Here is an 18,422-nt window from a genome sequence, read left to right on the forward strand (position 1 = left end):
GAGTTTGTGTTCCTAGCTCAACCCCTATGGGGTGCTGGGAGTTTGAATATAGAAGTGGTTTATAATGTCCACTACCTTCCAACCACATCTCATGCTTTCTCAATCAGCGCTTCTGCCTTCGTCTTTCCTGTGACAGAGACTCTTTAATATCATCTCCCAGGAGGAAGTTGAAGAGTGATATTCTCAACCAGCACAATAAACTGCTGTATGTAACTGGGCAGAAAGCCCTTGTTGTCAAACAATAGTCTGGATATGAGGTTTACGAGAGATTCAGCAGCCAGAACTCAGTAAAACAGCCGGGCTGCGGGTTTACAGCTCACCATAACAAGTAAACAAGCGCGCCTTTGGCAGCCAACCATCTCAAAACCTTTCTCTCAAAGCTAGACCCACTCTAATGAGCACTCATGTGGGAAAGCGTCTGGTGTTGGGGGCGTCTTTCTGCTTTTCTAAGTGCTGTCTTGTTCCCCTGTCCCTTTTTTGTGCTTCGGTTTGATTTCTCTCCTTCAGAGAGAATTGTTGATGTGCCCCGAGGCAAGTCAGAAGATCCAGCCTCCTCCAGCGAACTGTGTAGCTCACATGAGAAATCATGAATTATTCACCGTCCTCCAGTCTCTGGACTGGGGCTCATTTCCAGAAATTCAATGTTGAGAAAGTAGGAAAGTTGGCTGATGTGCCCAGTCTCAACTGCATTAGATCGATTGAGAGTTCAAGTATCTGAGAGACATTTGTGGACAGATAAGGATCCATGAACGAGATCTTACCAGGAGAGTAGGGAGCAGCGGAAGTGACCGTGGGAACTGTGAACAAGCAGAATAATACTTCATATAAGAGCCTCTGTCTACACCAAATATATCCCTGTATAATCTGTTATATACCCTACACACCAAATATATCCCTGTATAATCTGGTATATACTCTACACACCAAATATATCCCTGTATAATCTGTTATATACCCTACACACCAAATATATCCCTGTATAATCTGTTATATACCATACACACCAAATATATCCCTGTATAATCTGTTATATACCCTACACACCAAATATATCCCTGTATAATCTGTTATATACCCTACACACCAAATATATCCCTGTATAATCTGTTATATACCCTACACACCAAATATAATCCTGTATAATCTGCTATATACCCTACACACCAAATATATCCCTGTATAATCTGTTATATACCCTACACACCAAATATATCCCTGTATAATCTGTTATATACCCTACACACCAAATATATCCCTGTATAATCTGCTATATACCCTACACACCAAATATATCCCTGTATAATCTGCTATATACCCTACACACCAAATATATCCCTGTATAATCTGTTATATACCCTACACACCAAATATATCCCTGTATAATCTGTTATATACCATACACACCAAATATATCCCTGTATAATCTGTTATATACCCTACACACCAAATATGTCCCTGTATAATCTGTTATATACCCTACACACCAAATATATCCCCGTATAATCTGTTATATACTCTACACATCAAATATATCCCCGTATAATCTGTTATATACCCTACACACCAAATATATCCCCGTATAATCTGTTATATACCCTACACACCAAATATATCCCTGTATAATCTGTTATATACCCTACACACCAAATATGTCCCTGTATAATCTGTTATATACCATACACACCAAATATATCCCTGTATAATCTGTTATATACCCTACACACCAAATATATCCCTGTATAATCTGTTATATACCCTACACACCAAATATATCCCTGTATAATCTGTTATATACCCCACACACCAAATATATCCCTGTATAATCTGTTATATACCCTACACACCAAATATATCCCTGTATAATCTGTTATATACCATACACACCAAATATATCCCTGTATAATCTGTTATATACCCTACACACCAAATATATCCCTGTATAATCTGTTATATACCCCACACACCAAATATATCCCTGTACAATCTGTTATATACCCTACACACCAAATATATCCCTGTATAATCTGTTATATACCCTACACACCAAATATATCCCTGTATAATCTGTTATATACCCCACACACCAAATATATCCCTGTATAATCTGTTATATACCCCACACACCAAATATATCCCTGTATAATCTGTTATATACCCTACACACCAAATATATCCCTGTATAATCTGTTATATACCCTACACACCAAATATATCCCTGTATAATCTGTTATATACCCTACACACCAAATATATCCCTGTATAATCTGTTATATACCCCACACACCAAATATATCCCTGTATAATCTGTTATATACCCTAGACACCAAATATATCCCTGTATAATCTGTTATATACCATACACACCAAATATATTCCTGTATAATCTGTTATATACCCTACACACCAAATATATCCCTGTATAATCTGTTATATACCCCACACACCAAATATATCCCTGTATAATCTGTTATATACCCTACACACCAAATATATCCCTGTATAATCTGTTATATACCCTACACACCAAATATATCCCTGTATAATCTGTTATATACCCTACACACCAAATATATCCCTGTATAATCTGTTATATACCATACACACCAAATATATCCCTGTATAATCTGTTATATACCATACACACCAAATATATCCCTGTATAATCTGTTATATACCCTACACACCAAATATGTCCCTGTATAATCTGTTATATACCCTACACACCAAATATATCCCCGTATAATCTGTTATATACTCTACACATCAAATATATCCCCGTATAATCTGTTATATACCCTACACACCAAATATATCCCCGTATAATCTGTTATATACCCTACACACCAAATATATCCCTGTATAATCTGTTATATACCCTACACACCAAATATGTCCCTGTATAATCTGTTATATACCATACACACCAAATATATCCCTGTATAATCTGTTATATACCCTACACACCAAATATATCCCTGTATAATCTGTTATATACCCTACACACCAAATATATCCCTGTATAATCTGTTATATACCCCACACACCAAATATATCCCTGTATAATCTGTTATATACCCTACACACCAAATATATCCCTGTATAATCTGTTATATACCATACACACCAAATATATCCCTGTATAATCTGTTATATACCCTACACACCAAATATATCCCTGTATAATCTGTTATATACCCCACACACCAAATATATCCCTGTACAATCTGTTATATACCCTACACACCAAATATATCCCTGTATAATCTGTTATATACCCTACACACCAAATATATCCCTGTATAATCTGTTATATACCCCACACACCAAATATATCCCTGTATAATCTGTTATATACCCCACACACCAAATATATCCCTGTATAATCTGTTATATACCCTACACACCAAATATATCCCTGTATAATCTGTTATATACCCTACACACCAAATATATCCCTGTATAATCTGTTATATACCCTACACACCAAATATATCCCTGTATAATCTGTTATATACCCCACACACCAAATATATCCCTGTATAATCTGTTATATACCCTAGACACCAAATATATCCCTGTATAATCTGTTATATACCATACACACCAAATATATCCCTGTATAATCTGTTATATACCCTACACACCAAATATATCCCTGTATAATCTGTTATATACCCCACACACCAAATATATCCCTGTATAATCTGTTATATACCCCACACACCAAATATATCCCTGTATAATCTGTTATATACCCTACACACCAAATATATCCCTGTATAATCTGTTATATACCCTACACACCAAATATATCCCTGTATAATCTGTTATATACCCTACACACCAAATATATCCCTGTATAATCTGTTATATACCCTACACACCAAATATATCCCTGTATAATCTGCTATATACCATACACACCAAATATATCCCTGTATAATCTGTTATATACCATACACACCAAATATATCCCTGTATAATCTGTTATATACCCTACACACCAAATATATCCCTGTATAATCTGCTATATACCCTACACACCAAATATATCCCTGTATAATCTGCTATATACCCTACACACCAAATATATCCCTGTATAATCTGTTATATACCCTACACACCAAATATATCCCTGTATAATCTGCTACCCTACACACCAAATATATCCCTGTATAATCTGTTATATACCCTACACACCAAATATATCCCTGTATAATCTGCTACCCTACACACCAAATATATCCCTGTATAATCTGTTATATACCCTACACACCAAATATATCCCTGTATAATCTGTTATATACCATACACACCAAATATATCCCTGTATAATCTGTTATATACCCAACACACCAAATATATCCCTGTATAATCTGTTATATACCCTACACACCAAATATATCCCTGTATAATCTGTTATATACCCTACACACCAAATATATCCCTGTATAATCTGTTATATACCCTACACACCAAATATATCCCTGTATAATCTGCTATATACCCTACACACCAAATATATCCCTGTATAATCTGTTATATACCATACACACCAAATATATCCCTGTATAATCTGTTATATACCCTACACACCAAATATATCCCTGTATAATCTGCTATATACCCTACACACCAAATATATCCCTGTATAATCTGCTATATACCCTACACACCAAATATATCCCTGTATAATCTGTTATATACCCTACACACCAAATATATCCCTGTATAATCTGTTATATACCATACACACCAAATATATCCCTGTATAATCTGTTATATACCCTACACACCAAATATGTCCCTGTATAATCTGTTATATACCCTACACACCAAATATATCCCCGTATAATCTGTTATATACTCTACACATCAAATATATCCCCGTATAATCTGTTATATACCCTACACACCAAATATATCCCCGTATAATCTGTTATATACCCTACACACCAAATATATCCCTGTATAATCTGTTATATACCCTACACACCAAATATATCCCTGTATAATCTGTTATATACCATACACACCAAATATATCCCTGTACAATCTGTTATATACCCTACACACCAAATATATCCCTGTATAATCTGTTATATACCCTACACACCAAATATATCCCTGTATAATCTGTTATATACCCCACACACCAAATATATCCCTGTATAATCTGTTATATACCCTACACACCAAATATATCCCTGTATAATCTGTTATATACCATACACACCAAATATATCCCTGTATAATCTGTTATATACCCTACACACCAAATATATCCCTGTATAATCTGTTATATACCCCACACACCAAATATATCCCTGTACAATCTGTTATATACCCTACACACCAAATATATCCCTGTATAATCTGTTATATACCCTACACACCAAATATATCCCTGTATAATCTGTTATATACCCCACACACCAAATATATCCCTGTATAATCTGTTATATACCCTACACACCAAATATATCCCTGTATAATCTGTTATATACCCTACACACCAAATATATCCGTGTATAATCTGTTATATACCCTACACACCAAATATATCCCTGTATAATCTGTTATATACCCTACACACCAAATATATCCCTGTATAATCTGTTATATACCCCACACACCAAATATATCCCTGTATAATCTGTTATATACCCTACACACCAAATATATCCCTGTATAATCTGTTATATACCATACACACCAAATATATCCCTGTATAATCTGTTATATACCCTACACACCAAATATATCCCTGTATAATCTGTTATATACCCCACACACCAAATATATCCCTGTATAATCTGTTATATACCCTACACACCAAATATATCCCTGTATAATCTGTTATATACCCTACACACCAAATATATCCCTGTATAATCTGTTATATACCCCACACACCAAATATATCCCTCTATAATCTGTTATATACCCTACACACCAAATATATCCCTGTATAATCTGCTATATACCCTACACACCAAATATATCCCTGTATAATCTGCTATATACCATACACACCAAATATATCCCTGTATAATCTGTTATATACCATACACACCAAATATATCCCTGTATAATCTGTTATATACCCCACACACCAAATATATCCCTGTATAATCTGTTATATACCCTACACACCAAATATATCCCTGTATAATCTGTTATATACCCTACACACCAAATATATCCCTGTATAATCTGTTATATACCCTACACACCAAATATATCCCTGTATAATCTGTTATATACCCCACACACCAAATATATCCCTGTATAATCTGTTATATACCCTACACACCAAATATATCCCTGTATAATCTGTTATATACCATACACACCAAATATATCCCTGTATAATCTGTTATATACCCTACACACCAAATATATCCCTGTATAATCTGTTATATACCCTACACACCAAATATATCCCTGTATAATCTGTTATATACCCCACACACCAAATATATCCCTGTATAATCTGTTATATACCCTACACACCAAATATATCCCTGTATAATCTGTTATATACCCTACACACCAAATATATCCCTGTATAATCTGTTATATACCCCACACACCAAATATATCCCTCTATAATCTGTTATATACCCTACACACCAAATATATCCCTGTATAATCTGCTATATACCCTACACACCAAATATATCCCTGTATAATCTGCTATATACCATACACACCAAATATATCCCTGTATAATCTGTTATATACCATACACACCAAATATATCCCTGTATAATCTGTTATATACCCCACACACCAAATATATCCCTGTATAATCTGTTATATACCCTACACACCAAATATATCCCTGTATAATCTGTTATATACCCTACACACCAAATATATCCCTGTATAATCTGTTATATACCCTACACACCAAATATGTCCCTGTATAATCTGTTATATACCCTACACACCAAATATATCCCCGTATAATCTGTTATATACTCTACACATCAAATATATCCCCGTATAATCTGTTATATACCCTACACACCAAATATATCCCCGTATAATCTGTTATATACCCTACACACCAAATATATCCCTGTATAATCTGTTATATACCCTACACACCAAATATATCCCTGTATAATCTGTTATATACCATACACACCAAATATATCCCTGTACAATCTGTTATATACCCTACACACCAAATATATCCCTGTATAATCTGTTATATACCCTACACACCAAATATATCCCTGTATAATCTGTTATATACCCCACACACCAAATATATCCCTGTATAATCTGTTATATACCCTACACACCAAATATATCCCTGTATAATCTGTTATATACCATACACACCAAATATATCCCTGTATAATCTGTTATATACCCTACACACCAAATATATCCCTGTATAATCTGTTATATACCCCACACACCAAATATATCCCTGTACAATCTGTTATATACCCTACACACCAAATATATCCCTGTATAATCTGTTATATACCCTACACACCAAATATATCCCTGTATAATCTGTTATATACCCCACACACCAAATATATCCCTGTATAATCTGTTATATACCCTACACACCAAATATATCCCTGTATAATCTGTTATATACCCTACACACCAAATATATCCGTGTATAATCTGTTATATACCCTACACACCAAATATATCCCTGTATAATCTGTTATATACCCTACACACCAAATATATCCCTGTATAATCTGTTATATACCCCACACACCAAATATATCCCTGTATAATCTGTTATATACCCTACACACCAAATATATCCCTGTATAATCTGTTATATACCATACACACCAAATATATCCCTGTATAATCTGTTATATACCCTACACACCAAATATATCCCTGTATAATCTGTTATATACCCCACACACCAAATATATCCCTGTATAATCTGTTATATACCCTACACACCAAATATATCCCTGTATAATCTGTTATATACCCTACACACCAAATATATCCCTGTATAATCTGTTATATACCCCACACACCAAATATATCCCTCTATAATCTGTTATATACCCTACACACCAAATATATCCCTGTATAATCTGCTATATACCCTACACACCAAATATATCCCTGTATAATCTGCTATATACCATACACACCAAATATATCCCTGTATAATCTGTTATATACCATACACACCAAATATATCCCTGTATAATCTGTTATATACCCCACACACCAAATATATCCCTGTATAATCTGTTATATACCCTACACACCAAATATATCCCTGTATAATCTGTTATATACCCTACACACCAAATATATCCCTGTATAATCTGTTATATACCCTACACACCAAATATATCCCTGTATAATCTGTTATATACCCCACACACCAAATATATCCCTGTATAATCTGTTATATACCCTACACACCAAATATATCCCTGTATAATCTGTTATATACCATACACACCAAATATATCCCTGTATAATCTGTTATATACCCTACACACCAAATATATCCCTGTATAATCTGTTATATACCCTACACACCAAATATATCCCTGTATAATCTGTTATATACCCCACACACCAAATATATCCCTGTATAATCTGTTATATACCCTACACACCAAATATATCCCTGTATAATCTGTTATATACCCTACACACCAAATATATCCCTGTATAATCTGTTATATACCCCACACACCAAATATATCCCTCTATAATCTGTTATATACCCTACACACCAAATATATCCCTGTATAATCTGCTATATACCCTACACACCAAATATATCCCTGTATAATCTGCTATATACCATACACACCAAATATATCCCTGTATAATCTGTTATATACCATACACACCAAATATATCCCTGTATAATCTGTTATATACCCCACACACCAAATATATCCCTGTATAATCTGTTATATACCCTACACACCAAATATATCCCTGTATAATCTGTTATATACCCTACACACCAAATATATCCCTGTATAATCTGTTATATACCCTACACACCAAATATATCCCTGTATAATCTGTTATATACCCCACACACCAAATATATCCCTGTATAATCTGTTATATACCCTAGACACCAAATATATCCCTGTATAATCTGTTATATACCATACACACCAAATATATCCCTGTATAATCTGTTATATACCCTACACACCAAATATATCCCTGTATAATCTGTTATATACCCCACACACCAAATATATCCCTGTATAATCTGTTATATACCCTACACACCAAATATATCCCTGTATAATCTGTTATATACCCTACACACCAAATATATCCCTGTATAATCTGTTATATACCCTACACACCAAATATATCCCTGTATAATCTGTTATATACCATACACACCAAATATATCCCTGTATAATCTGTTATATACCATACACACCAAATATATCCCTGTATAATCTGTTATATACCCTACACACCAAATATGTCCCTGTATAATCTGTTATATACCCTACACACCAAATATATCCCCGTATAATCTGTTATATACTCTACACATCAAATATATCCCCGTATAATCTGTTATATACCCTACACACCAAATATATCCCCGTATAATCTGTTATATACCCTACACACCAAATATATCCCTGTATAATCTGTTATATACCATACACACCAAATATATCCCTGTATAATCTGTTATATACCCTACACACCAAATATATCCCTGTATAATCTGTTATATACCCTACACACCAAATATATCCCTGTATAATCTGTTATATACCCTACACACCAAATATATCCCTGTATAATCTGCTATATACCCTACACACCAAATATATCCCTGTATAATCTGTTATATACCATACACACCAAATATATCCCTGTATAATCTGTTATATACCCTACACACCAAATATATCCCTGTATAATCTGCTATATACCCTACACACCAAATATATCCCTGTATAATCTGCTATATACCCTACACACCAAATATATCCCTGTATAATCTGTTATATACCCTACACACCAAATATATCCCTGTATAATCTGTTATATACCCCACACACCAAATATATCCCTGTATAATCTGTTATATACCCTACACACCAAATATATCCCTGTATAATCTGTTATATACCCTACACACCAAATATATCCCTGTATAATCTGTTATATACCCCACACACCAAATATATCCCTCTATAATCTGTTATATACCCTACACACCAAATATATCCCTGTATAATCTGCTATATACCCTACACACCAAATATATCCCTGTATAATCTGCTATATACCATACACACCAAATATATCCCTGTATAATCTGTTATATACCATACACACCAAATATATCCCTGTATAATCTGTTATATACCCCACACACCAAATATATCCCTGTATAATCTGTTATATACCCTACACACCAAATATATCCCTGTATAATCTGTTATATACCCTACACACCAAATATATCCCTGTATAATCTGTTATATACCCTACACACCAAATATATCCCTGTATAATCTGTTATATACCCCACACACCAAATATATCCCTGTATAATCTGTTATATACCCTAGACACCAAATATATCCCTGTATAATCTGTTATATACCATACACACCAAATATATCCCTGTATAATCTGTTATATACCCTACACACCAAATATATCCCTGTATAATCTGTTATATACCCCACACACCAAATATATCCCTGTATAATCTGTTATATACCCTACACACCAAATATATCCCTGTATAATCTGTTATATACCCTACACACCAAATATATCCCTGTATAATCTGTTATATACCCTACACACCAAATATATCCCTGTATAATCTGTTATATACCATACACACCAAATATATCCCTGTATAATCTGTTATATACCCTACACACCAAATATATCCCTGTATAATCTGTTATATACCCTACACACCAAATATGTCCCTGTATAATCTGTTATATACCCTACACACCAAATATATCCCCGTATAATCTGTTATATACTCTACACATCAAATATATCCCCGTATAATCTGTTATATACCCTACACACCAAATATATCCCCGTATAATCTGTTATATACCCTACACACCAAATATATCCCTGTATAATCTGTTATATACCCTACACACCAAATATGTCCCTGTATAATCTGTTATATACCATACACACCAAATATATCCCTGTATAATCTGTTATATACCCCACACACCAAATATATCCCTGTATAATCTGTTATATACCCTACACACCAAATATATCCCTGTATAATCTGTTATATACCATACACACCAAATATATCCCTGTATAATCTGTTATATACCCTACACACCAAATATATCCCTGTATAATCTGTTATATACCCCACACACCAAATATATCCCTGTACAATCTGTTATATACCCTACACACCAAATATATCCCTGTATAATCTGTTATATACCCTACACACCAAATATATCCCTGTATAATCTGTTATATACCCCACACACCAAATATATCCCTGTATAATCTGTTATATACCCTACACACCAAATATATCCCTGTATAATCTGTTATATACCCTACACACCAAATATATCCGTGTATAATCTGTTATATACCCTACACACCAAATATATCCCTGTATAATCTGTTATATACCCTACACACCAAATATATCCCTGTATAATCTGTTATATACCCCACACACCAAATATATCCCTGTATAATCTGTTATATACCCTACACACCAAATATATCCCTGTATAATCTGTTATATACCATACACACCAAATATATCCCTGTATAATCTGTTATATACCCTACACACCAAATATATCCCTGTATAATCTGTTATATACCCCACACACCAAATATATCCCTGTATAATCTGTTATATACCCTACACACCAAATATATCCCTGTATAATCTGTTATATACCCTACACACCAAATATATCCCTGTATAATCTGTTATATACCCCACACACCAAATATATCCCTCTATAATCTGTTATATACCCTACACACCAAATATATCCCTGTATAATCTGCTATATACCCTACACACCAAATATATCCCTGTATAATCTGCTATATACCATACACACCAAATATATCCCTGTATAATCTGTTATATACCATACACACCAAATATATCCCTGTATAATCTGTTATATACCCCACACACCAAATATATCCCTGTATAATCTGTTATATACCCTACACACCAAATATATCCCTGTATAATCTGTTATATACCCTACACACCAAATATATCCCTGTATAATCTGTTATATACCCTACACACCAAATATATCCCTGTATAATCTGTTATATACCCCACACACCAAATATATCCCTGTATAATCTGTTATATACCCTACACACCAAATATATCCCTGTATAATCTGTTATATACCATACACACCAAATATATCCCTGTATAATCTGTTATATACCCTACACACCAAATATATCCCTGTATAATCTGTTATATACCCTACACACCAAATATATCCCTGTATAATCTGTTATATACCCCACACACCAAATATATCCCTGTATAATCTGTTATATACCCTACACACCAAATATATCCCTGTATAATCTGTTATATACCCTACACACCAAATATATCCCTGTATAATCTGTTATATACCCCACACACCAAATATATCCCTCTATAATCTGTTATATACCCTACACACCAAATATATCCCTGTATAATCTGCTATATACCCTACACACCAAATATATCCCTGTATAATCTGCTATATACCATACACACCAAATATATCCCTGTATAATCTGTTATATACCATACACACCAAATATATCCCTGTATAATCTGTTATATACCCCACACACCAAATATATCCCTGTATAATCTGTTATATACCCTACACACCAAATATATCCCTGTATAATCTGTTATATACCCTACACACCAAATATATCCCTGTATAATCTGTTATATACCCTACACACCAAATATATCCCTGTATAATCTGTTATATACCCCACACACCAAATATATCCCTGTATAATCTGTTATATACCCTAGACACCAAATATATCCCTGTATAATCTGTTATATACCATACACACCAAATATATCCCTGTATAATCTGTTATATACCCTACACACCAAATATATCCCTGTATAATCTGTTATATACCCCACACACCAAATATATCCCTGTATAATCTGTTATATACCCTACACACCAAATATATCCCTGTATAATCTGTTATATACCCTACACACCAAATATATCCCTGTATAATCTGTTATATACCCTACACACCAAATATATCCCTGTATAATCTGTTATATACCATACACACCAAATATATCCCTGTATAATCTGTTATATACCATACACACCAAATATATCCCTGTATAATCTGTTATATACCCTACACACCAAATATGTCCCTGTATAATCTGTTATATACCCTACACACCAAATATATCCCCGTATAATCTGTTATATACTCTACACATCAAATATATCCCCGTATAATCTGTTATATACCCTACACACCAAATATATCCCCGTATAATCTGTTATATACCCTACACACCAAATATATCCCTGTATAATCTGTTATATACCATACACACCAAATATATCCCTGTATAATCTGTTATATACCCTACACACCAAATATATCCCTGTATAATCTGTTATATACCCTACACACCAAATATATCCCTGTATAATCTGTTATATACCCTACACACCAAATATATCCCTGTATAATCTGCTATATACCCTACACACCAAATATATCCCTGTATAATCTGTTATATACCATACACACCAAATATATCCCTGTATAATCTGTTATATACCCTACACACCAAATATATCCCTGTATAATCTGCTATATACCCTACACACCAAATATATCCCTGTATAATCTGCTATATACCCTACACACCAAATATATCCCTGTATAATCTGTTATATACCCTACACACCAAATATATCCCTGTATAATCTGTTATATACCCCACACACCAAATATATCCCTGTATAATCTGTTATATACCCTACACACCAAATATATCCCTGTATAATCTGTTATATACCCTACACACCAAATATATCCCTGTATAATCTGTTATATACCCCACACACCAAATATATCCCTCTATAATCTGTTATATACCCTACACACCAAATATATCCCTGTATAATCTGCTATATACCCTACACACCAAATATATCCCTGTATAATCTGCTATATACCATACACACCAAATATATCCCTGTATAATCTGTTATATACCATACACACCAAATATATCCCTGTATAATCTGTTATATACCCCACACACCAAATATATCCCTGTATAATCTGTTATATACCCTACACACCAAATATATCCCTGTATAATCTGTTATATACCCTACACACCAAATATATCCCTGTATAATCTGTTATATACCCTACACACCAAATATATCCCTGTATAATCTGTTATATACCCCACACACCAAATATATCCCTGTATAATCTGTTATATACCCTAGACACCAAATATATCCCTGTATAATCTGTTATATACCATACACACCAAATATATCCCTGTATAATCTGTTATATACCCTACACACCAAATATATCCCTGTATAATCTGTTATATACCCCACACACCAAATATATCCCTGTATAATCTGTTATATACCCTACACACCAAATATATCCCTGTATAATCTGTTATATACCCTACACACCAAATATATCCCTGTATAATCTGTTATATACCCTACACACCAAATATATCCCTGTATAATCTGTTATATACCATACACACCAAATATATCCCTGTATAATCTGTTATATACCATACACACCAAATATATCCCTGTATAATCTGTTATATACCCTACACACCAAATATGTCCCTGTATAATCTGTTATATACCCTACACACCAAATATATCCCCGTATAATCTGTTATATACTCTACACATCAAATATATCCCCGTATAATCTGTTATATACCCTACACACCAAATATATCCCCGTATAATCTGTTATATACCCTACACACCAAATATATCCCTGTATAATCTGTTATATACCCTACACACCAAATATGTCCCTGTATAATCTGTTATATACCATACACACCAAATATATCCCTGTATAATCTGTTATATACCCTACACACCAAATATATCCCTGTATAATCTGTTATATACCCTACACACCAAATATATCCCTGTATAATCTGTTATATACCCCACACACCAAATATATCCCTGTATAATCTGTTATATACCCTACACACCAAATATATCCCTGTATAATCTGTTATATACCATACACACCAAATATATCCCTGTATAATCTGTTATATACCCTACACACCAAATATATCCCTGTATAATCTGTTATATACCCCACACACCAAATATATCCCTGTACAATCTGTTATATACCCTACACACCAAATATATCCCTGTATAATCTGTTATATACCCTACACACCAAATATATCCCTGTATAATCTGTTATATACCCCACACACCAAATATATCCCTGTATAATCTGTTATATACCCCACACACCAAATATATCCCTGTATAATCTGTTATATACCCTACACACCAAATATATCCCTGTATAATCTGTTATATACCCTACACACCAAATATATCCCTGTATAATCTGTTATATACCCTACACACCAAATATATCCCTGTATAATCTGTTATATACCCCACACACCAAATATATCCCTGTATAATCTGTTATATACCCTAGACACCAAATATATCCCTGTATAATCTGTTATATACCATACACACCAAATATATCCCTGTATAATCTGTTATATACCCTACACACCAAATATATCCCTGTATAATCTGTTATATACCCCACACACCAAATATATCCCTGTATAATCTGTTATATACCCTACACACCAAATATATCCCTGTATAATCTGTTATATACCATACACACCAAATATATCCCTGTATAATCTGTTATATACCATACACACCAAATATATCCCTGTATAATCTGTTATATACCCTACACACCAAATATATCCCTGTATAATCTGCTATATACCCTACACACCAAATATATCCCTGTATAATCTGCTATATACCCTACACACCAAATATATCCCTGTATAATCTGTTATATACCCTACACACCAAATATATCCCTGTATAATCTGTTATATACCATACACACCAAATATATCCCTGTATAATCTGTTATATACCCTACACACCAAATATATCCCTGTATAATCTGTTATATACCCCACACACCAAATATATCCCTGTATAATCTGTTATATACCCTACACACCAAATATATCCCTGTATAATCTGCTACCCTACACACCAAATATATCCCTGTATAATCTGTTATATACCCTACACACCAAATATATCCCTGTATTATCTGTTATATACCCTACACACCAAATATATCCCTGTATAATCTGTTATATACCCTACACACCAAATATATCCCTGTATAATCTGTTATATACTCTACACATCAAATATATCCCTGTATAATCTGCTATATACCCTACACACCAAATATATCCCTGTATAATCTGTTATATACCCTACACACCAAATATATCCCTGTATAATCTGTTATATACTCTACACATCAAATATATCCCTGTATAATCTGCTATATACCCTACACACCAAATATATCCCTGTATAATCTGTTATATACCCTACACACCAAATATATCCCTGTATTATCTGTTATATACCCTACACACCAAATATATCCCTGTATAATCTGTTATATACCCTACACACCAAATATATCCCTGTATAATCTGTTATATACCCTACACACCAAATATATCCCTGTATAATCTGTTATATACCCCACACACCAAATATATCCCTGTATAATCTGCTATATACCCTACACACCAAATATATCCCTGTATAATCTGCTATATACCCTACACACCAAATATATCCCTGTATAATCTGTTATATACCCTACACACCAAATATATCCCTGTATAATCTGCTATATACCCTACACACCAAATATATCCCTGTATAATCTGTTATATACCATACACACCAAATATATCCCTGTATAATCTGTTATATACCATACACACCAAATATATCCCTGTATAATCTGCTATATACCCTACACATCAAATATATCCCTGTATAATCTGTTATATACCCTACACACCAAATATATCCCTGTATAATCTGTTATATACCCTACACACCAAATATATCCCTGTATAATCTGTTATATACCCTACACACCAAATATATCCCTGTATAATCTGTTATATACCCTACACACCAAATATATCCCTGTTTAATCTGTTATATACCCTACACACCAAATATATCCCTGCATAATCTGTTATATACCCTACACACCAAATATATCCCTGTATAATCTGTTATATACCCTATACACCAAATATATCCCTGTATAATCTGTTATATACCCTACACACCAAATATATCCCTGTTTAATCTGTTATATACCCTACACACCAAATATATCCCTGCATAATCTGTTATATACCCTACACACCAAATATATCCCTGTATAATCTGTTATATACCCTATACACCAAATATATCCCTGTATAATCTGTTATATACCCTACACACCAAATATGTCCCTGTATAATCTGCTATATACCCTACACACGGCGGTATGTGGCAGATGATGTACTCATGGAATATATTCCATCAGAGTTGTATTCCATATGAGTACATCACCTGCCCTTAAGGTGTTAACCCCTCTCTATATGAGACACCCTCTGGTGTACAGGCATGCCAGGTATGTGTCTACAGTGAGCAGGTCTTACTGGCTTTGATGCTGAAGGACTTGATCTCTGTGCCGATGTCATTGGTGGCGTTGCAGAGGGCCATGACGTCAGAGGTCACTTTGACAGACACCACACTGTGAGTGCTGTGATCCGTCTTCTTGGACACCACCTCGTGCCAGCTCTGTCAACACATGCGTGTTCACACACACGTACACACACACGTACACACACACACATACACACAAGTCAGGGTGTATATCAATAAATCACACGAAGGCGGTAAGCAGAACATAACAACTACTTAAAAGGTGTGGTTCCTAACTCAGGATAGTACCAAAAAAGTGCTCTTCTGCGCTTGGAATGTGCAGCTGCAGATCTCCTAACTCTAACCCCAGTCTTACCTGGATAACCCCAGTCTTACCTGGATAACCCCAGTCTTACCTGGATAACCCCAGTCTTACCTGGATAACCCCAGTCTTACCTGGATAACCCCAGTCTTACCTGGATAACCCCAGTCTTACCTGGCTAACCCCAGTCTTACCTGGCTAACCCCAGTCTTACCTGGCTAACCCCAGTCTCACCTGGCTAA

General features: G+C 34.1%; 1 protein-coding gene across 1 annotated transcript in view; it reads right to left on the bottom strand.

Annotated features, from left to right (window-relative positions):
• mcama (melanoma cell adhesion molecule a) overlaps nucleotides 1–18,422 on the bottom strand; it is a gene marked incomplete at both ends in the record, with an annotated part of 46,420 nt that overhangs the window by 20,973 nt on the left and 7,025 nt on the right. Inside the window, 2 exons of the mRNA XM_084462647.1 lie at nucleotides 762–797; nucleotides 17,873–18,014. Coding sequence (XP_084318773.1) covers nucleotides 762–797; nucleotides 17,873–18,014 — 178 coding nt within the window. The remainder of the gene's footprint in view (nucleotides 1–761; nucleotides 798–17,872; nucleotides 18,015–18,422) is intronic.

Source organism: Borostomias antarcticus (assembly GCF_949987555.1).
Source record: "Borostomias antarcticus genome assembly, contig: scaffold_83, whole genome shotgun sequence".
Taxonomy (NCBI): Eukaryota; Metazoa; Chordata; class Actinopteri; order Stomiiformes; family Stomiidae; genus Borostomias; species Borostomias antarcticus.